The following is a 14,982-nucleotide window of genomic DNA, read 5'->3' as shown; positions in this document are numbered from 1 at the left end:
AACTAGCACTGGGCGTCTTCTCAGTGGACCTCGCGCGTCGAATGAAGTCGACAACGAGCCGAGCACTGCCCTGGCCCCCAACCACACCCTTTCATCCATTCTGTATGCATAACAGTTGAAGAGCGTCGTTTGTAGTCAATCAGATCGTGCGTCAAAGTCAATTATCACAAGTATCGATTGCAATGGTGAGCATTCCTAAGTACATGATGAATCAAGCATTTATATATACCTATCTCAAGGCCCTTCGTATACGTGTATGGTACTGGGCTGTGAGGTCAGAGCATGACTATGGAGCTCTCAGGGAAAATTATATTAACCATCCAATCACCAGCATCTAGCACTGTAATGTCCAATGGTTGGTCCGGATAACACATTGAACCCAATCGAGCGAGGCTGGCAATTTGATGTGGGCTCAGCATAGAAGTTGCATACTCCAAGGGGTTGCATGCTTCTATGCCAAGAGGTCACATGCTTCAACTGTGCCCCTTGCCAATCAAGCAACTGAGATGTCCCATGTCAATCATTCCCAATTGCTTTTGTGTCCAGGCCAAGAGTTCTTGAGGAACCAGTTTGGTTAGGAAGTTGGCTATATTTTTGCCTGTCTTAACATACCTGGTAGAGATATCACCCACTTGCACATGATTGCAAATGAGATCATATTTAGTGTTGACATGCTTGAGCTTGGAATGCATAGCTGGATCCTTCACTACTTGAATGCAACTGGTGTTGTTGGTGAACACAATTGGTGTGTGATCACCAAATCCAAGACTATGGAGGAGGTGCTTGTGGAATAATGCCTCCCTGATGGTGGCAGAAGCTGCAATGTACTTGGCCTCAACTGTGGAACTAGTGACACATTTCTGGATGTGTGAATTCCAGGTAATGACACTGCCAAATAACTTGACAATCAATCCTGAGGTGCTTTTTTGGTCCATATTGGGGTCAGATGCCCAGTTTGCATTGGTGTAGGTCTCAATGATGTTTCCATCCAGCTGTTGATCACCAATTTGCAGTACTTTGTTTTGTGTTTGGTTCAAATATTTGATGACATGTAGTGCTGCCTGCATTGCTTCTTTGGTCAGTTTGGACATATGTCATGCAAGGGTGTTGATGGCATAGCAAATGTCAGGTCAAACTGTATTTGACACCCAAAGGAGTTTGCCTACCAGTATTGGGTATTTTCATTTGAGGTCTTCCCAGACTTCTGTATCAGCAAGTGCCTTTGTGGGAGTTGTGGTCATTGGTGTCCAAGTCCTTTTGTTTGGTTGTATCCACCCATTGATGATCTCCTTGATATATGCTTGTTGGTCTAAGTCAATTGTTCAATTCTCTTGATTGTGCATGATCTTGATCTTCAAGAATTCTGTTACCAGACCATTGTCTTCAATTTGCCACTTCTTTGTGATTGCTTGTTTTACTGTATCAATATGTAGTTACTCTGGTGATGTAATAAGCATATTGTCAACATAGACTGTGATGATCACCTGATCATTGTCTGTTCCTCTAAGATAGATGCCCAGCACCACTTGTGAGGGGGGAAACCCTAAGTGCCTGAGGTGCAAATGCCAGTTCCTTGTGCCATTCATGTCCAGATTGTTATATTCCATAAAGGTTCTTGACCAACTTGTACACTTTGCTGGGTGGTATGTTCACTCCTTTGGAGGTTTGAGGTAAATGTAGTGTTCCAGGTTTGCATTTAGGTACACCTGCTTTATGTCAATAGAGTTGATCTCCCAGTCAAACTTTGCAGTGATTACAAGCACTGCACAGATAGCATTGTGGGGAACTATGGGTGTGAATATCTCCATATAGTCCACTCCTTCTCTCTGTGAGAAGCCTTGTGCACAGAATTGGGCTTTAAATTTGTAGGGTGTTCCATTGGCATCCATTTTGACATTGAGGACTAGTTTTGAATCTACCCAGTGTACATTTGCTGGCATGTTGACAATCCTCCAGATGTTCATGCTCTCTAACCCTTCCATTTCAGTGCAAATGGTCTCGCGCAAATGGGTTTGATCTGGTCCATTTAGTGCCTCTATATGAACTCTGTTTTTGTTGTGAAGTGAGTGGCAAGGTCAACATGAACTAGTTCTAGTGGTAGTTTCACATGTTTGCTGTTGCTTTGCCCCATTTGGGCTTTGGTCAACTTGCTTGCCATACAGTCTTGACATTTGCATGGTTGGGTTTTGATATTATAGATTTTTTTGAGTGTCCTAGATTTGTTGCAGCCTGGATGACCACACTGTTCATGGATGAAGTTGTTGCTGAACTTGCATACATTATTTGGGTTGAAGGTCACACATACATTGTCATTTGCTAGAGCTCATACCAGTATTAGGTTAACACTTGCATTTGGGACATGAAGCACATCATTCAGATATATCTTACATCTGTCAACATTGATAATTGCTTGGCCCCTGGCCATGATATGAATTAGTGATCCACTGGCAGCCTTCGCAAAGCCAGTGCATGGTATGGGGGAAATAAGATTTGCATTATTATTTGTGATATGATTGGTTGCACCCAAGTCAACAATCCATGCATTGGATTGTTGCTCTAGTGATGCTCAGTAAGTGGAAGTGACAGTGCACCAAACATCCTATGCAGACATCTGATTAATGTTTGGATTGGTGCTGGTAGTGGTGTTGTTGATCATGTGAAGCTTGCTGTTTGGGTTCTTTGGACAGAATTGGACGATAATAACATTTCCTGCATCCATCAGGGTCTGGTTTCCCCATGCTATAAGCATCTTGGTTCGCGACTTGACCGCTGGCCACAAGCGTTTGATGCAAAAAATGTGCATAAAAAAGTTGATAATCATTTTATTGTGGGACAGTATATGGAGCACTGTTTTGAATTCTTTCAGTACTTTGTGTTCGCTCCTTTTGCCTTGAGGAGATTGTTAAGGGCTTTCAAACGATATAAGACAGTTGAGCATTTGATCGTGTCATTGTTGAGCAATGGGGTGATTAGTGGGACACCTCGAATTCGTGGGACAGTTTATGCGCGAGCTGTACACTCTCAGTTGAGTAGGACCTAAGCTGTGGGCCGCTCATCGTATCATTTGACACGTGGGAAGGTGGCGTGAGAACACGACAATTGCAGCACTAGAATAGGAGGCATGCAGTTGCTAGTCCCACCAATTCCGCCAAGCCGTGATGGGAGCGTGCGTGCTTCGATACAAGCTCTTCCTACGCCGGAGATGGCCAGAGGTCTGCTCGAATGAATATTCTTGGTAATAAAAGGACGCTGCCGGCTGGTCTTTTGTCTTCCCGTCCTCAAAATCTTTCCCTTCATACTCCTGTCTTCCCCCTCGGCAACAATGATCAGAGCCGCGTGGCTTGCTCTTCTTGCAGTCCTTCTCGTCGAAGCTCGAAGTACGCCTCTGCGCGCCGGCAGTACTCCCGAACAGCCCTTCGTGATCACCACCGATGATCCAGTCATTCGGGTACGACCTCGCGAGGTTGCCCTTTCCAGACTTGCGTCCTCTTCCACTCCTGCTGCCAAGGTCAGCACAAACCTGACTCAGTATGTCAACGTTTTTGTCGGCACTGAAGCCAACAGTGACCCTGGTGACGTTTTTGCAGGTGCATCTGTACCTTATGGCATGGCCAAAGCCACCATCAATGTAGAAGGCTATGCTCCCGCTGGCTACGTTTGGCCAGGCGACAAGCCAACGCGTGGTGTAAGCCCTCTGCACGACTCAGGAACTGGCTCCAGCGAGGGGAGCTATGGCAACTTCTGCATCATGCCCGTTCTCTGCACTGACAACAGCCTGGACGCTTGTCCTACGTTGCTCGAGCCTCGTGAACGCATGCGTCTCAACGGAACTGATAGTGGTCGGCCCGGCTACTTCACCACTACGCTCGACAATGGAATCAAGATTGAGCTTACCAGCACCAGAAGGGCTACGTTGGAAAAGTATACATTCCCGAAAGAGGAGATGAAGAGGATGAAATCCACGCCGCATCTGGTGCTTGACTGGACCAATGACTCGCCAGGAACTTTCAGAGGTGGAGAGCTTAAGGCTGACTGGGATCAGGGCCGCTTGATGATGAACGGCACTTGGTTGAGCTCGTTTGGCCCGGGCGAGTTCCATTACCAGGCTTTCCAGTGCGTCGACCTCAAGTTCGAGGGCAAGCAGCAACTTTCGTCGCATGCCTTCTTCGGAGGCAACCGTCGAGGGTTCGACATGAAACGTGCTGACTTGGACCACTGGGTTCGTGTTGCCCAGGTTCTCGGCCAGTACCAAGCTGGTGCCGTTGTTGGCTTCGATACCGACCCGGAGGCTAAGCAAGACGTGACCATCATTGTTCGTCGCGGTGTCTCGTTCACTTCAGCGGAAAACGCCTGTCGCAACATGGAGAGCGAGATCCCTGATTGGAACTTTGACGCCACCGTGGCTGCAAGCAATAATCTGTGGGAAGACAAGTTGCAGCGCATTCAGCTGAGCTCCGAGACTCCTGACTATGTTCGACGTCTCTTCTACACCAGCTTCTACCGCACCTTCCTCTCGCCTAACAACGCCACCGAAGATGGACCTTTCCCAACCAATGCGCCATATTTTGACGGATTGTATTGCACTTGGGATACATTCCGTACACTTTTCCCCTTCCTTTCCCTCTCGAGCCCGGTCGAATTTGCGCAGATCGTAGAGACGTATATTGACGGTTGGAGGAAGGAGGGATGGCTTCCTGAGTGCAGGGCCAATCAAGTCAAAGGCTTCGTCCAGGGTGCCAACAACGGTGTCCCAGTGCTGGCTGACTTCGCAGTTAAGTATGCCAAAGCTGCATCCTCGCTCGGTGTCAACACGGACGAATTGTACGAAGCCATGCGGCATGATCTCGATGTGCCCTCGCCGCAGTGGGAATACGAAGGTCGCCAGGCTGCTCCCTATCAGCTGTACGGGTACGTCCCTTTCGGCTACCTGGACCCGGTGTCTGTCGGTGAGCAGACGCGAGAGGCAAGTCGTTCGCTAGAGTATGCTTTCGGTGACTTCACTGCTGCCATGACGGCCCAGGCTCTCGGCAAACCGATCGAAGACGTCCAACGCTATGCCAAAGCCTCGCTCAACTACTCGCTCAACTTCGACCACAAAACCGTCAGTGATGGCTTCGAGACCTTTGTTCAGCGTCGTTTTGCCAACGGTACCTTCATGCCGAGCGATCCCACCTTCTGCTCGCCTCTGGACAATTCAAGTCACGCTTGTAGTATGCAGGCTGAGAATGACTTTGGCGTTTACGAGTCGTCTTCCTGGGAGTACAGCTTCTATGCGCCCCACGATAGAGCCGGACTCGTTGGTCTGATGGGTGGCAAATCAATGTTCGAGAAACGTCTCGACCATTTCTTCTCCAAGGGCTACTTTGCTCCCGGTAACGAGCCTAGCTTTGACACCCCGACCATGTACCACTACATCTCTAAACCTTATCGCAGCATCCGTCGTGTCCGCGAGGTTGTACAGACGTACTTCTCGCTGAAGCCGGGCGGTATACCTGGTAACGATGACAATGCCGCCATGGCCTCGTTGCTCGCCTGGTACTTGCTTGGATTCTATCCGACGCCTGGTACCAAGGAGTTGCTGATCCTATCGCCCTACATGCCAGGATACACCATCAACAACCCAGTGCTGGGTAAGGCGATGGTCACGGTCAGTGGGTTCGACAAACGTTCGATTGGCGGCAAGATCCCGAAAGGTGTCAAGGCCTTCGTCGAGCAAGTGCTGATTGATGGCAAGCTGCATACCTCACGATGCAGGATGAGCTTTGACGACCTCTTCCCTGGTACTGCCGGCGGAGAGAGAAAGGTAGAGATTGTCCTGACGGACAAAGAGGTGGATGGATGTGGTAGCGGGGCAGGCGACGAGCCTGTTTCGCTGTCCACCGGTGGTTTCCTATGATTTCAAGCCTTAGTCCTGGAGTGCTGCCATCGCATGCCTCCGTTTCATTCTGCTTTTGTTTACTCCTCATTTTCGCTATCCTCTTTACCGTCTCCATTGTCGAGTTGAAGAAGTGCGAACGCAGACCGTGAAGCATTTTGCTTTGCAGCTGCGGCTCTCTGCTTCTTCTCTGCTTCGGTTGCGGCAGTATGTTGCTTCTTCTCTTCCTTCTTTCGGTCTCGCTTTGCTTTCCTCAGTGCCTCTACGTCGATGGCAAGATGCTGTTCTGTGTCGTGTAGAATCCAATCGAGCATAGCGTTTTCTAATGCCGAAGAGGCGGCAGAGATCGAGTCTCGTGTTGCTTCATCCGTCGACTGTGAAATCCTGTGAAAGAGTGAGCCGAGGACGAGGGCGCTTGGTGGAGCACTGAAAGGCTCAGGGCAGAGCAGGAGGGACTGGGCGAGCTGATAGGCGGAATGGAGGGTGAGCTGTATGCTGGTCTGTAGATGGATGTCTCGTGTTGTTGGCTCTATTGTCAAGGGGTTCGGATAGGATAGGCTGGAGGGTAGCGAGGTGACCGCTGTGTCGGACTTGAGAGCTTCGTGGATCGTGTAAGCGAGATGACCGGCTGCGACCGCTGCATGGACTTGTTTCAGCGACCAATTGAAGCGACGACTTGACTCTCCCAGCCGGTGCTGTTCCTTGAGGATCAGGTAGCGGAGTACCAGACAAAGCGGATAGAGTGGTTCAGGAACCTTTGAACTGGATGAGATGAGTGCGTCGGTCCTCTTTTCGTCACTAGCAAGGATGTAACCGAAGACTTTGAGTCGTGCTTGAACAGGCTCGTCAAGCAAACCGACAAATGCATCTGCGTGGGTGTTGGTGAGTAGATCGTTGTCTCCCGCTTCTTCGAGAATGAATGGTGGCTCGGCGGATCTTGTTGCGGACAGCATGTTGTTTCTGGATGAGCTGATTGTGGTGGGGAGATAGAAGTGAAACTAGTCCGCGCTAAAGGGGGTATCAAAGATTTTGCGTTTTTAAAAACCCGGGTTTTTTGAAGAGCGCGTTTTTCAAAAAAACGCAAAAGCTTACATAAGCTGCGCCAAGTGAAAAACAAAGCCGCGTTTTTGAAAATGTGCTAAATTTGTGCATTTGTGAAAACACAAAACCAAGTTCACTCCACAACCCTTCTCTCCTCTTCTCACTTTCAGTTGAAGACGCATCGGCATCTCAAGCAAGATGCACGTGTCATAGCCGGGACACCAAGGTACAGGAGGCCCACTTAAGTGAGAAGCACAATGAGGTACATGATTGTTGTCATGGCAACAGCTTAGTGGTACCCAGTATCATAGCAACACAGGAGTATAAATGAAGTGACATGTCCTGCCTTGGATAGGACTAGAGCAGCAAATGGAGTATATATATGTGTTTGTCATTTAGGTTCTCACTATGAAAACTAAGCATTACATAGAACACATGGCTGTGGTAAAGGGAGTCTGATCGTGACCCCGATAATGCTGTATATTAATTGTTATCTTCAATTCTTTCATTGCTCTTTGCTCACTCTCTCCTTCCTTGCACTCTTTCAACATGACCACCACCACTGATGATTTGCTTGACATTTCTGCACAGTTGTTCTGGCAGTCTGCTACACCTACAAGCTCCACAACTCAGACCAGAAACATGTCATGGGAGCTGCACAGGAAAATCCGAAATGAGGTATGGGGAGCCTTGTGCACTCAAAATTGTGAAATCAACTGGATCATGGGTTTCTGGTTGATTTCACTGACAACAACCATGTTGTGTTTGTCTGGTTGATTTTGCTGAAATCAATCAGAATACAACTACCTGGTTGATTTCACCAAATGCACTGCAAGAAGCTTCCACCAATACAGAATGGGCTGATGGACTACAAGGAAGCAACAGGAGACTTGGCAGAGAAGGTCTCCATCATCAAGGGCAAGGTTAGGACAACAGGAAAGGTTTCACATGTGAGGAGAGGGTCCAAGTTCAGCCAAGAAGAGGACCAAGCTCAGGAGCATGCAGTAGGTTACCACACAGGGGTATGTGCTCATGATCACATAGAACCAGTCACAAGGTAGACCAAGAGGAGCAGGAGCAGTGTTGCAGGCAACACCCTCCAAACACATAATTACTATCACTTCACCATAGCATATGAGTGGATCCTCATCCACTCTACTCTATATCTTACTTACTCTTTACTTGACTCTTAGTTATGTATCATTGCAATAGCAGAGGCTTTGCAACAACATCTTGATTGTGTATGTAGTATCACCATCAGATGTCAAAACTGTAGGCAGTGTTGCTCAACATCTGTGGTCCAGTCAATTATTGCAGGTGGTGTCTAACACCTGTGGTCCAGTACCTCCCATCATCTGTAGGTGATAGTCTTATTGCAGTCCAGACAATGTCAAGAGCATCAAGCAGCAGCATTACAAACACTCATGCTGTATTAGGAGAGTTGTATCTAATACCACTCTTGAACTAACATGTTATGGATGTGCCACATAGCCACTGAATGGAGTGTTCAAGGCAGTTAGCCAAAACCTATCAGAACTCGACCATCTGGTCACTTTCAAACAAATCATACCAAATAGATCTTACCCAGTTGATCTCACCGAAATCAACCGGAAGCGCCCAATCTGGTTTCAGGCACACGACCGCTTACAAAACATTCCTGCGCCGTCTCAATCTGGTTCTGCAAGCACCCCTGACATTTACACTTCCTGTCCAAATCGAGCCTCTGGATCTGCCACAGGCAAGAAGAACTTCACTTGGTCAAGTGCCAACATCCTCTGCCTTGTCACAACCATCTATGACAGCGAGTCCTACTGTCAGGGGTCACGCGCCTGAAACCTGATGTCATGGGCCTGGATGTGCAAGAAGTAAGAAGATCCATCAACTCATATGAAGGGAGTGCAGGAATCAAGGAATTGGGCAGATTGTGGGATTTGCAGCAGAGTTCATTGAGATCTGTAGTAGAAATGGTTCTATGACAGATCCCACCAAGATTGGCACAAGCAAGGATAGTATCACAAATTCCACCAAGATCAGTAGTAGAAGAGATCATATAACAGATTCCACAGAGATCAGTGGCAAGGATGATTGTACAACAAACTCACATGTGAGGAGGACCAAGCTCTGCCAAGACAGGGACCAAGCTCAGAAGCATGCAGCTGGTTACCACTCAGGGGTTCACAAGACAAGAGTCAGGAGAACAGTTGCCAGTTAGGAGGAAGGAGAGCTGTGTTGATGACACCAGCATATAGGTCATGAGGAGGAAGAGCTGTGTCAAAGAGGTTGACACACAGCTCAGGAAGGACAGAAGCAATGTTACAGGGACTCCTGTACAGTACTTGACAAAGAGGGTACTCTCTGGAGAGAGAGCCAGAGCAGTGTTGCAGGCGACACTGCAATGATGTATATAATCATACCTTCTCATCATAGGTGGATGAGTGGATCTCCACCCACTCTACACCTTACATTACTAGTTATAGCTTACACATAAGTATACATTAGTATTCCATCAGCCAGTTGCAATCTCAATAGATTGCTTCCATCATAGCACATGTGTTGTATCACCACTCACTGACATCCAAAGGTGGTTCATAGAAACCTGTGGTCTGGATAATGATAGAACTGAAGGCAGTCATCCACTGCAGTCTGGGGATCACCTCAAGCCTTCAGTTGACACACTGGACACTCATGTCAATGACAATGACAAACACAAACACACCAAACCTTGGTGTTAGTACCAGTTCATATCAGGTATTGATTGTGCCGAGCTACCTCTGGATGGAGTGTCCACAGCGGTTAGTTGACGCCAGCAGGAGAGAGGGTGTTGAAAGTGGATGAAGGCCTCTCAGGAGGAGCAGGAGAGGTGTTGCAGGTGACACCAATCAAATGCATAAATACTCTCATTCTACCATAGCATATGAGTGGATCCTCATCCACTCTACTCTATACTTTACATACTCTTTACCTGACTCATAGTTATGTATCATTGCAATAGCAGAGCTTTGCAATGACACCTCAAATGTGTGTGTTGTATCACTGTTAGGCATCAACTGTAGGCAGTGTTACTCAACACCTGTGGTCCAGTCCCTTACTGTAGGTGGTGTTTGCTCAACATCTGTGGTCCAGTCAGTTATTGTAGGTGGTGTCCAACACCTGCAGTCCAGTAACTCCCATCCTCTGTAGGCAATAAGCATATCACAGTCCAGATGACATTAGAGAGCATTAGCAACAGTACTATGAACACTCATACTGTAAAGGAGAGTGTACTACTCTCCCTCCAAAGAATAAACAGACATGCTGTGCAACCTCTGAATGGAGTGTTCAAGGTGGTCAGCCAAGACCTACCAGTATGAAGCTGTCTGGTTATATTTAGTCAAAACATCCTGAGTAGATCTTACTTGATTGTCCTCACCAATACCAATTGGAAACACCCAATCTGGTTTCAGGTGTGCAACCGCTTACATTGTGCTCCTTCATCTGTCAGGGAATTGGTTGACAAGAGGTTAACATTGAGATGCCTAACATACAATACATTCTGGAGTAATACATCTCCATGGTTTGTTGATATGCTGGTGTCTCCTAAAGCTGTCGCTTCTAGAACCTCACTTCCAGGGGTGAATACACGCTTTCGACAGGTTCTAGGATTAATGAGCATGCTACAGGCTCTGCCAACTCGGTGTGAAGGAACACCAGATTTCCTATTTGGACTTGGCGAGGGAGGAGTTCTTGGGAATGATTACCAAAGCATCACACTGACTGATGCCATGTCCAGATCATTTGCAGATCCAGCATCAAATCCTTTGGGGCCTAGCAGCAACCTTGGCACTGGTGTGGTCTTCATCCTTCTTGTCTTTCTCATCCTTCCTGGTTGGCTTGTCCTGGTCATTGCTGCCAGTGACTCTGGCACTGGCTTGGTGGGGTTTAACCCTCTGAGCAGGGTTATTCTTGATCACTGACTGCTGAATAGTCAAGGTGGTAGCAAGGGTGCTGAAAGTGAGCTGGTTAATGGTGGTGACCATTTCTTTATACATTGGGTGGCAGATAGTGCACTTCTGTAGGTTTGAGAACAAAGTGTCATCAGCAAAAGGTTTTCCCAACAGGCTGCTCTCTGTCTGGATAGACCTGATTTCCTGGATGAGTTTTCAAGCATCAGAGTTGAACATCCTAAGCTTGCCTAACTGAGCAATGAGTGCAATTCAGCAAGAGGTGGTGGTGACTTCATTGGTCAAGCCATTCTCAATCTTCTTCCAGACCTGATGGAATATATAATGCTCCCTGATGATGTTGAGGATCAAGTAATTGACATTGTATTCCCCAGTAGTATTGATGGTGCCATGCAGTGCATTTGTCAAGGTGTCATCAAAGGTGCAGTTCCACTTGGGGTGCTTCTTGTCATACACTACCTCAAGGTATTTCATGGCATGGGGGACACATTGGAGGAAAGACTTGATGTGGGCATTCCAACTGTAGTAGTTGTGTGATGTAAGCTTGGGCACTGGCTTGAGGAGTTTTGCCAAGGTGCAGAAGTTGTATTGCTTGCCACCACTGTCAAGGTCAGAGTCAGAATCAGTTTCTTCATTGGCATCATCATCAATCACCTTGGTCTCTGTCTCATTGGTGGCCTCATTATTGGCAACTTGCAGTTGGGCAGCCTTACCCTTTCTACCTCCTTTGGCCTTGCTTGAGCCAGCTTGAGTTTTGGTTTCTTCTACCATAGCTGTTAATGGGGGGTGCAGCTCAGTTGGTAGAGCTTCAGACTCTTAATCAATTAAAGATTACAAGTCCTGTACACTGACCTAAGCTACTAGCAAGCTCTTGTTCACAGGCATATGTCTTCTTGAATGCTTATCTTTTCTATCAATGGGATGTTATGTACATGGGCATATATATACTTGATCATCACCTCCAATACATGCTAGACTGTGGTGAGCCACTCCTCACATCACCCCTGAGTTGTTGCCTCCTGTATTACTCCTGAGTGTTGCTATGGTAATGCTTATGCATCCCACATGCATGCCACCTATATGTGGCTTTGCTTCATCGATGGCTTGCTTGTGCTCCATGGACCCCGTGAATCCCATTGGAATGCCGACGCATCTTCAACTGACAGCCGGCCCATACCTGGATGTTGAAACGACCGGAACGGAACGTGGGAACCATGTTGTTGATGTCTTCTCGAGTGTTTTTCCAGCAGCTAACCCAACCCTTGTGCATCTGGGCCGGTAGCCAACCTCGACAGCTGCCTTGTCTGTGAACAGCACACCCCTCCAATCAGTGGAGCCATTAGCCTTGGCCCATTCGAGATGTTTATGCCAGTTTTTGGATGTCAGAAATGGCTTTCGAAGTGCAATACGGCAGTTAATACCAGCCCAGTATGCCACTTTCCGGAGCTGCATTGTTGGAATGCCGCCAAGCGATGCTGACAGCTGTCGCCATGATAGAAACGGGTTTTTGAGTACCTCACGCTGAAGATGCGTTCCAGTCATCTCGATCACATACCGAAGGCAGTTATCTACTGCAGTCCGGACAACACCATTACAAACGTGCGGCTATCGACATTACGAACACTCTTGTCAGGACAGACACCATCGTATTATACGCTAGCATAGCTTTAGCAGGTCACTTAGGACCTTGATCGTGCTGCGCTACCCCTGGGCGGTGTGTCCACGGCGGTTAGTCGAAACCCCTCAGAAGTCGGCCTTCCGGTACCTTTTGCTGAAACCATTCGAAAGGAGCTTACTCGGTTGATTTCGCCGATATCAGCCAGAACCATCGAATCCGGGTTTCAGGCGCGCGACCGCTGACACGACTCATCTCAGCCCAACATGTTCAGAGACGGTGCTAAGGTATATATATGCTCAAATGGTCACATCCCATCATGAGTAAGGGGCAGCAAACAAGAAGTCATACGTCTGTGGTAAGGGAGCCTGATCGTGGCTCCAAGGCAGAGTATTATACCTTGTTATCTTCAATTGCGTGTCAGGAGGCGCGAACAGGCGCTAGTGAAGGTGGACGGATCAATGAAGACGAGAGACGAGCCAAACAAATGGACACTGTTCTAGTCATTCAGCTGCTATTTGACCGACGCATGACCCTCATCAAAATGCACAGGAGTGAACGGGATGTCTGATGCGAGACAAACTTTCCAAACAACGTACATCACATCGTTGCAATGTAACAAACACCAAAGGTATCGTCACGAGGCAGTGAAACGCGCGAATCTATCTTGACGTGTAAGATTTTTGCGAAGTGAAATAGAGTACAATGTAGCGACAGGGACAAAGAATGCTTGTGAGGGAAAGCTTTTTGTGGAGCTTGATTGACTGTGCTTTACTTGATCTCGACAAGCTTGACGTCAAAGATGAGAGTCGAGTTGGCGGGAAGGCCAGGAAGTTTCTGGTTTCCGTAGGCAAGCTTGGGCGGGCAAGTGAGACGACGCTCAGCACCAACCTTCATGCCCTTGACACCCTCGTCCCATCCCTTGATAACTTCGCCCTTGCCGAGCTTGAAGTAGAAGGGCTTGCCGGTGGTGCACTGATCGAAGATTTTTCCGTTGGTGAGCTTGCCGACGTAGCGCATGCCGACCTTCTGTCCGGGCTTGCAAGCTGGGCCAGTTCCTTGACTCTTCTCCTCAATGACGAGACCAGAGGGGAGCTTGGTGGTGGTCATCTTGGAGGTGGGCTTCTCGACAGTCTCGGTCTTGGGCTTGGTTTCCTTGGGGCTCTTTGTCTGCTTCTCGACCTTGGTAGGAGTGGAGGTAGCGGAAGCGGTTGCAGCATCAGCCTTGAGCTTCTTGGCAGAGGTTTCCTTGATTGGTTTGTCAGCGGCGCGCTTCTTGGACTTGACAGGGGCGGGAGCCTCAATGGCCTTCTTGGGCTTGGAAGTGGACGACTCAACGAGCTCCTCAAAGCGATCAGGATCCTCCTCCATGTCCTCGTCATCCTCGTCGTCGTCCTCATCGAATTCGTCCGAGTCAAGGCCATACATGTTGTCCTCGTCATCCTCGTCGCTCGAGTAAAGCTCGTCATCCGAAGGTTCCTGATCGTAGTAATCGGGGGGAGCAACATAGTTACCGACGAGATCGACAGGAGTATCGCCAGTGATGGAGAAGCCAATGAGCTCTTCCTGGCAGAACTGGAGGTCTACAACGGCGTGGTCCTTGTTAGCGGCGTTAAGGCTGCAAAGAGTGTAGACCTTCTCCTCAACTTTGACCTCGTCCTCAGCATCCTTAGCCTCCTCCTCCTCATCCTCGTCGTACTCATCTTCGAAGCCGGGCACGTGAGTGTAGTGGATCTTGACGAGGGTTTTGGTGCCGCTCTTGGGCTGCTCGGCGTAGGAGACGTTGGTGATCTTGAAGTCACGCGAGACGTCCATACGGTGGACCTTGCCAGGGACGAGCTTGAGGCCGAAGAAGCCAATGAAAGTAGCAGCCATACTGTTCAACAAAGGCAGCGGATGCTCGATCGAAAGTGATGATGGTATAAGGGTATAGGTGTTGGGAGGAAAGGAAGTCCGAGGTAAGGATGAGCGAACTTGAGCGCTAGAATTCTGTGCCACAGTCTGCGAAGAAAGGGTCCTTGTGGAATTTTTCTTCTTGACGGCCTTGATCTGTAGAAATTTTGGTTGAAGTTGGACAAAAGTTCGGATCACGGAGTGAAATCGGGAATACTATCGGCGATTTGTACCTGACTAATGCGAAAAGAGTTTGAAAAAGCTTTTGTCCGCGCGAACTGACTTCCACTCGACTGATGCTCGTCGCCTCAAAGTGGCTGAAGCTGCCTCGCAAAAAGGAATGAGCGAGGTTCGGATGATCGACTGTCAGGCGACCAATAGAGCTGACGCAAGGTCTCAACAGGAGTTCGCCGACCAGGGCTGATAGCAGCCGAACGCGGGCCGCTTTGCGGACTGGCAGTTGGTCATGTTAAGAGTCGAGGGAGGAAAAAAAGGAAGAAAAAGAAAAAGAAAAAAAAGGAAAGAAAAAAAGCGGGAAGGGTTTAGCGAATCATTGCAACGTCGCTTTTCCGAAGCATCGCACGTCAGAATGCGCCGCATTTTCACTATCCAACCAA

General features: G+C 48.3%; 8 protein-coding genes across 8 annotated transcripts; 2 read left to right on the top strand and 6 right to left on the bottom strand.

The window, feature by feature from the left end:
- Positions 1 to 473: 473 nt before the first annotated feature.
- On the bottom strand, positions 474 to 1,091 carry UHO2_00767 (uncharacterized protein; the record flags this gene model as incomplete). Its single annotated transcript, XM_041553235.1, has 1 exon — positions 474 to 1,091. The coding sequence occupies one exon, from the start codon at positions 1,089 to 1,091 to the stop codon at positions 474 to 476; it is 618 nt and encodes a 205-aa protein (XP_041409169.1).
- A 558-nt stretch (positions 1,092 to 1,649) lies between these two features.
- Positions 1,650 to 1,982, bottom strand: UHO2_00766 (uncharacterized protein; the record flags this gene model as incomplete). The annotated part of the gene is made up of 1 exon (XM_041553234.1): positions 1,650 to 1,982. One exon carries the CDS (start codon positions 1,980 to 1,982, stop codon positions 1,650 to 1,652), a length of 333 nt encoding a protein of 110 aa, XP_041409168.1.
- Positions 1,983 to 3,322: 1,340 nt separating this feature from the next.
- Positions 3,323 to 5,896, top strand: UHO2_00765 (uncharacterized protein; the record flags this gene model as incomplete). Its single annotated transcript, XM_041553233.1, has 1 exon — positions 3,323 to 5,896. One exon carries the CDS (start codon positions 3,323 to 3,325, stop codon positions 5,894 to 5,896), a length of 2,574 nt encoding a protein of 857 aa, XP_041409167.1.
- Positions 5,897 to 5,955: 59 nt separating this feature from the next.
- UHO2_00764 (uncharacterized protein) lies at positions 5,956 to 6,828 on the bottom strand (the record flags this gene model as incomplete). Its single annotated transcript, XM_041553232.1, has 1 exon — positions 5,956 to 6,828. The coding sequence occupies one exon, from the start codon at positions 6,826 to 6,828 to the stop codon at positions 5,956 to 5,958; it is 873 nt and encodes a 290-aa protein (XP_041409166.1).
- Positions 6,829 to 7,465: 637 nt separating this feature from the next.
- On the top strand, positions 7,466 to 8,749 carry UHO2_00763 (uncharacterized protein; the record flags this gene model as incomplete). Its single annotated transcript, XM_041553231.1, has 4 exons — positions 7,466 to 7,594; positions 7,771 to 7,938; positions 8,110 to 8,157; positions 8,408 to 8,749. The coding sequence occupies 4 exons, from the start codon at positions 7,466 to 7,468 to the stop codon at positions 8,747 to 8,749; spliced, it is 687 nt and encodes a 228-aa protein (XP_041409165.1).
- Positions 8,750 to 10,704: 1,955 nt separating this feature from the next.
- On the bottom strand, positions 10,705 to 11,628 carry UHO2_00762 (uncharacterized protein; the record flags this gene model as incomplete). The annotated part of the gene is made up of 2 exons (XM_041553230.1): positions 10,705 to 10,965; positions 11,167 to 11,628. 2 exons carry the CDS (start codon positions 11,626 to 11,628, stop codon positions 10,705 to 10,707), a joined length of 723 nt encoding a protein of 240 aa, XP_041409164.1.
- A 384-nt stretch (positions 11,629 to 12,012) lies between these two features.
- On the bottom strand, positions 12,013 to 12,399 carry UHO2_00761 (uncharacterized protein; the record flags this gene model as incomplete). Its single annotated transcript, XM_041553229.1, has 1 exon — positions 12,013 to 12,399. The coding sequence occupies one exon, from the start codon at positions 12,397 to 12,399 to the stop codon at positions 12,013 to 12,015; it is 387 nt and encodes a 128-aa protein (XP_041409163.1).
- Positions 12,400 to 13,243: 844 nt separating this feature from the next.
- UHO2_00760 (uncharacterized protein) lies at positions 13,244 to 14,347 on the bottom strand (the record flags this gene model as incomplete). Its single annotated transcript, XM_041553228.1, has 1 exon — positions 13,244 to 14,347. The coding sequence occupies one exon, from the start codon at positions 14,345 to 14,347 to the stop codon at positions 13,244 to 13,246; it is 1,104 nt and encodes a 367-aa protein (XP_041409162.1).
- Positions 14,348 to 14,982: the final 635 nt, after the last annotated feature.

This window comes from Ustilago hordei (genome assembly GCF_900519145.1).
Source record: "Ustilago hordei strain Uho2 genome assembly, contig: UHO2_contig_02, whole genome shotgun sequence".
NCBI classification, from domain to species: domain Eukaryota; kingdom Fungi; phylum Basidiomycota; class Ustilaginomycetes; order Ustilaginales; family Ustilaginaceae; genus Ustilago; species Ustilago hordei.
The sequence above is the reverse complement of the archived record's forward strand: the minus strand, read 5'-3'. Positions and strand labels throughout refer to the sequence as shown.